Source organism: Hakea prostrata, chromosome 8 (genome assembly GCF_041222555.1).
Source record: "Hakea prostrata isolate BN-2017 chromosome 8, UWA_Hpros_2, whole genome shotgun sequence".
Lineage (NCBI taxonomy): Eukaryota > Viridiplantae > Streptophyta > Magnoliopsida > Proteales > Proteaceae > Hakea > Hakea prostrata.
The window spans coordinates 10273358-10279673 of record NC_142607.1 but is presented as its reverse complement, the minus strand read 5'-3'; the positions used below and the strand labels follow the sequence as shown (position 1 = coordinate 10279673).

The following is a 6316-nucleotide window of genomic DNA, read 5'->3' as shown; positions in this document are numbered from 1 at the left end:
AGAAATGGATTCGTCCGAAATTTCGGTCGATCTCAACCATTCGAAGCATTGTGTCGAGCTCCACAAACGAAACATCAAAGAAATACTCGTGGAGACCGGATTTTCTATCGGGAAGAGTAGAGATTTGTGCTCATTTTACATTCATTCAAGAAAAAAGGAAAGCCCAGCTTAGGTTCACCTCTGATTTTCCTTGGGAGAATCTGTTAAGAGGTCCTTTCCTAATTTGTGTTAAAGAAATGTATACCAAAAAAAAATGTTTTACACTAATGATCCTCTCCGAATGTGATTTTGAATTTGGATGGCCACTTAGCTTGTTTTCTTCCTTGGGGTAAAAGGATGACCACTCTGGTATGTGATAGCAAACTGTAAATCCTGGCAACCCCTTCAAGGAACACTCCATCGCCACTTAGGTGAGAAAGGGCACATTCTTGAGCCATTATTAATTTGTGGTTACTAAAATCAGTTTGATTTGATTTACTTAAAGAAATATTGGTTCGAAATTCACATCTAATTTTGGCTTTTGCATCTGATTCCGTGTTCCTCGTCGTTTCCTTTTTCCATGAAACTCTTCTATGATTTTCATCTGAAAAAATGCTCGTCTTTGACTATAAAATCACATCTTTGGCTTCGCGTCTAGGTTTTCACTGAGTTTGGTTTTGTTTCCCTCAAATTTCCTGCAATTGTTTTTGGGATCTGTTAGTTTTTGATCCTTCACTTTACAGTAAGTTTCTGGCATTCAGACATGCTTAAACCTAGTTTTTATCCCCTACTAGTTATTTGCTTGGGATGATTTATGTTAGCTTTTATTGATATTTCTTTGTTTAATTTTCGTTTGTACTGTTGCAGAACTGCTTTATTCCTTAAATTAGAGCTTTTTCTTATCAAACTTTATAATTTTTCGCTTAAATTCAGTTTCATATATTCATTTTACGGTGATTTATCTGTTAAGAACCCTGTTAGTAGCTAACTAAGCACAACAGCAAAATTAAAAAACATATGAGAAGCAGAAACAGGGTATATGGAGAACTTCGAATGCTGCTTACTTTTATTTGAATACGTTCAGATTTAAATAGACCAAAACAACAACGCCACAAAAAACTCAGATCAATTGCCCACGATTACTCCCTAAAGATAAGTAACAGAATGTAACAGAATGGACTTACTGTTCCCATATCTCCTACAAACCAGCAACAACTTGGACTCAAACTACTTCAACTCAATCCTGAATACTCGGTCAAATAGAAAACAGAAACGCAAGTCAGTACTGAATTTGATTCCGACAGATTTATCAGAACCTCAGGATCAATGGCTATGAGGGTTGAACCTGCTGGCTGGGATATTTGGTTTTCTTTCACTTTTCATGTATCATTGTCCTATCATAATTCAAAATGAAAATTTGGTTGAGGGTTACATCTTTAAATATTCCACTTTCTCTGGTCACTTATATTTCCACCACGTCTTTCTTCTATTCTTCCTGTTATTATCTTTGGCCTTGTTGGTGGCTTGTTTGTGGTGAAGTTCAAGGTATGCTTGAAGATTCTTCTTATGGTTTGATTTTGTGTAGAAATCGCAGCTAACCCTTATTGGTTCCATCTCATTGTTAAATATTTCGACTTACCTTTAGCGTACCTGGCCCCAAATAGTCAAGTTGGGGCTTAGTTGAGATAAATTTAAGTGATCATTGTGCTACTATCTCTTCATGTATTGTCTCCCTGGTCAAGATTGAAGATATTTATTACTTGTAGATTTGGTTAATGGTTAGAAGGAACTCCACTGTCTTGTCTTATGCTCTACAAAAGGTTAGTGTTATTGTAGTATTTGACCTGAATTTTTATAACTTCATCCTAAAATTCTACTAGTTCTGTTGCTAGATGACATTCAAGGAGTTTGGTTTATTATCATATAGTAACCAAAAAAAAACTTTTCAAATATGATTTTAGAAGGATTTTTTTCTGGAACTTCACATGGTGATGATCATGTTTCCCTTTTCTTTCTAAAGTTACCTTCTTACAAATGCTTTTTCTTTTTCTCTCTCCTTTTTTTTTTTTTTTTTTTTTTTTTTGTGGGGGGGGGTTGGGGGTGTTGTCAAAATGCAATTTGAATTCATTTCCACTATGTTGCCAATTAAGCATTGGTAGAGCATCCTTAGATCCTTAGTTCTTTCTTCTCTGCTTTGTTCTCAAATGATCTTTTTGATTTTTCTCAGCTGGTAGAGTCAAATATGGGACAATCATTTTGCTGTATTCAAGTAGATCAGTCATACGTAGCCATCAAAGAGACTTTTGGAAAGTTTGATGAGGTGCTTGAGCCTGGCTGTCACTTTTTGCCTTGGTGTCTGGGGAGTCAGATAGCTGGTTACCTTTCATTGCGTCTGCAACAACTTGATGTCCGATGTGAAACAAAGACTAAGGTTCTTAGCTTCTTTTCCTCCACTTTCTCAACATGTCCAGGTTTAACATTATGGTATTTGTACTATGCCTTTCTTAATTGTCTCTCTTCTTGCCCCTTCCCTTTCAATTAGGTTATTTCTTGCAAAATTCCAAGATGGAAACGTTTTGGTAGATTTGAAGAATGAAAACATGAATTTACAAAAATAAAAGTAAACAATCTCTTCTATTTCATGCAAAGTGTAGCACCGCATCAATAGGAAATTGAAATTAAATTCAGCATTAAAAGCTTGCCTATAGACTATTATTACCTTAGATTAAACCTAGTATTCTCTTCATTTCGTCTTTGTGTTGTAACATTTCATAGTTTGCATGTATATGGAGTTATGGACAAGGTATTCAGAATTTTTATGTGCATCACAGGGAGTTTGATTTGTCAGGTTGCAGCTATATAAATCCTGGGATGTCTTATGAGTTGTATTAATTGAAACTTTCTATGGGAGAAGATAGAGTTTGCATCCTATGGTGTTACATTATGCCAAACAAACAAAAGTAAAGAAGAAAAGGAAACCTAGAAGCATTACTTTGAATCCATAGATCTCACTCTATGGACAAGAACATGGCCACATTGTCTGTTTAGAAGATCAATGTCATCCAGCATTCAACTTAAACCCATCGAATTGGATTCAATTTTGTATAACAACCCTGCCTGGTTGAACTTTTCATATAAAATGTCTAGTGAATTATGAGTTCAATAATCTCTAACAAAAAGATTGATATTCCTTGCTCATTGTCATAATTGCTTATTCACCAGTGGGGCTTATGGATTTTATTCTTATCTCAAGGAAAAACCTATTTTGCTCCACTTTGCCCTATCTCCCTCACCAGATGCAGCTTAGTTGTTGATGGCGTAAATAGTTCTGTCATTTCTTCAAATCTATATTCTGATTCTAAATCATGGTGTAACATGTATCCCACTGTTCCAGTCATCGACTCTTCTCTCCATGTTTTACAAAGAAGATTGATTCTCTGCTTTCAGATGGGTATATTGATCCATAGTGCCGGATCTCAGTCTCCAATTGGCATAAAATCTTCTTTTTCCTAGTCATGGCTATGGATGGGAATCATAGTTTTTAGTTAATTAGACAAATCATATATGTTCTATTCTTTGTACTTACAGAATTGCATATAGTTATTAGTTCTAACATCTAACACAATCATTCTAATTTTCTTCTATGTTTTGAGATTTAACGTTCTCAGTCCATTGACTCTGATCAGCATTTTATATGTCTTTTCAGGATAATGTGTTTGTCACTGTAGTTGCGTCCATTCAATACCGCCCTTTGGCAGAGAAGATATCTGATGCTTTCTATAAGCTCAGCAACACCAAGGCGCAGATCCAAGCATATGTTTTTGATGGTCTGAAAGTGAAACTCTTAATTTTCCTGAGCTTTTTAAAATTAAGTATTGTTAGTGCTTCCATTTCTTGTATCTCTGTTTTCTGTTTTCCAAAAAAACATGATCTTTTGTCCTATATTTCAAGAAGGAATTTGCCTGGATAGTAGATATATTGATGTGGGAGTGGAAGGGAAAATTGTAGCAGAAACACTTTTTCAAAAAAAATCCTAACATCCTGTCAAGTAAACAACCATATCCTAAAAAACCAATGTTGATTCAAAGAAATAATCCTACTGTTGCAAACTTCATTCTTCCCTGTTTTTACACCCTTGACTTACTTTTCTGTTGAGAAATTGCTTTCATAAAATTATATTGTTTACTTTAACCCAAAAAAAATTATAATGTTCAAAGCATATCCTGTTAAAGTTTCAAGTTATTCTCACTTATAATATTCTCAGCTGCACACCGTCGCTAAATTTTGGCAATTAGTATTGCTTTTACTCCTCAAGTATTTCTTTTTAAATGCTTACCTAGGACCTGCATTTGTTTCCATTTGAAATTTGAAGATTAGCTAGGCCACATATTTAGCCATTTGAGATTGCTATGTTTTCCGTTAGAAATTTAGTGGTTAGTTTTACAGGTTTATCCTTTAGATATTGTAGTTGAGAAACAACTAATATGCCTGAAAATTAACAGCCACTGTTTTCAGTTATCAGGGCCAGTGTGCCAAAGTTGGAGCTGGATGCTGCCTTCGAGCAAAAGAATGAGATAGCAAAAGCAGTTGAAGATGAGCTTGAAAAGGTTCTCTTTTTGTCTATATGCATGTATTTTGCTTATTTTATTCTTATTGGGGTGGAGTGGGTGAATGCTCTGAATTTTCCGCTGCAACCTACTGGCTTTCTCAAATTAATTGTCATTTTACAGGCTATGTCAGCGTATGGTTATGAGATCGTCCAAACACTTATTGTGGATATTGAACCAGATGAGCGTGTAAAGAGAGCAATGAATGAAATCAATGCAGGTAATTGTTTGTTGGACAAGGGCTTGTTTAGTTTTCAAATGTATATGCACCCATGCAGGATGAAAGACCAGGACCATCCTCTACTAGCCTGATATCCTTCTCTCGTAAAATCAAATTTGGGAATACACCCTTCATGTCTGACTGTTCCATCTGTCATTTATCAATGTGGCCCATGATTATTTCACCAGCTTGCTACCCCAACCTAAATAATGGTGGATATTTCAGTATAGTTATGCAAGGAGAGAGTGATTTTTTTTTTCATATTTATGGAATTGATTGAATAGTCATATGCATGATGCACTGATAGCCTTATATCATTAAATCTTGAATGCCAAAACAGCTGCTAGAATGAGGGTTGCAGCAAATGAGAAGGCTGAAGCAGAGAAGATATTGCAGATCAAGCGAGCTGAGGGAGAGGCAGAGTCCAAGCACCTGTCAGGGCTTGGTATAGCTCGCCAGCGCCAAGCCATTGTGGATGGATTGAGGGACAGTGTACTGGGTTTCTCTGTCAATGTTCCCGGGACAACAGCAAAGGATGTAATGGACATGGTACTTGTGACTCAATACTTCGATACAATGAAGGAGATTGGTGCATCTTCGAAGTCTTCTGCAGTTTTCATCCCACATGGACCCGGAGCTGTTAAGGACATCTCTTCGCAGATTAGGGAAGGTCTTCTGCAGGCTAATAATGCCCAGTAGCTGCAAAGAAGTAACCTGGTAGTCCATTACACTAGACCTTTAAACGGATTGGATTCAGCTTGGATACACCAGTATGCGAATCCGATTAATAAATCTGCTATCTGAATCCAACAGAAATTTAGAGAAGACATTCAAATTCGAATCCGGAACTTTATTGGATATCCATAATAATCCTAATCCGATAAACTATCTAATTATTGATTGGTGATTGTAATTTTATTTTTTTGTATTTCCAATTACCAATTACCGGTTTTTGAATCTTATTATTAGCCTATTTTTAAGAGAAAAGTGTTTAATACTTTATTCTAATCGGATAATTTTCAATTATTCAGTTACCGAATACAGTTTCGAATCAGATTATCATCCATTTTTAGAGAAAAAAATGTTTGAATAATTTATTATCCGGATATGAATTCAGTTGCTTAGGGATGGATACGGATATTTTTCTATAAGAAAATTTTCGAATACAAACACCCTTAAAAGAATTTAGAAGCAGATTTCGGCTATCCATTTACAAATCTAATGTGATTCAATCTAGTTTGTTGATGGTTGGTTTGATTATAACATCAAGTTCTCCATATCAGCTAAGGATCTTCAATTTTCAAATGTATTGCAATTCCATTATATTGACTCTCCCTATAATATGTGTAATCGTTCCCAACTCCTACTAATCCACGCTAACCTCAATTAAAATTGAACTAAATCTTTTCAGTTGGGCTTCATGGAAAACTGGTTTTCTTGGTGAAGGGAGTATCTGATTTGAGGTGGTTTATGACTTGATGTATCTTTTCGCCATTCAAAGGTTGCATAT

The 6316-nt window shown here is 35.5% G+C and overlaps 1 protein-coding gene across 2 annotated transcripts; it reads left to right on the top strand.

The window, feature by feature from the left end:
• Positions 1–223: 223 nt before the first annotated feature.
• Positions 224–5815, top strand: LOC149006795 (hypersensitive-induced response protein 1-like). Of its 2 annotated transcripts, none has more exons than XM_089166508.1 (6): positions 224–410; positions 2207–2410; positions 3686–3806; positions 4495–4586; positions 4710–4806; positions 5147–5815. In XM_089166508.1, the coding sequence occupies exons 2-6, from the start codon at positions 2222–2224 to the stop codon at positions 5503–5505; spliced, it is 858 nt and encodes a 285-aa protein (XP_089022634.1). In that variant the 5' UTR covers positions 224–410; positions 2207–2221; the 3' UTR covers positions 5506–5815. The 2 variants fall into 2 exon arrangements, with proteins under 2 accessions (XP_089022634.1, XP_089022635.1); XM_089166509.1 differs by lacking the exon at positions 224–410 and adding an exon at positions 452–721.
• Positions 5816–6316: the final 501 nt, after the last annotated feature.

Bases quoted from the DNA above. Each gene is read 5' to 3' on its own strand.
- LOC149006795 (XM_089166508.1), top strand. From the start codon at position 2,222: ATGGGACAATCATTTTGCTGTATTCAAGTAGATCAGTCATACGTAGCC. The intron at 3,807-4,494 runs GTCTGAAAGTGA...CACTGTTTTCAG, and splicing joins CCAAGCATATGTTTTTGATG to TTATCAGGGCCAGTGTGCCA. The intron at 4,807-5,146 runs GTAATTGTTTGT...ATGCCAAAACAG, and splicing joins AATGAATGAAATCAATGCAG to CTGCTAGAATGAGGGTTGCA.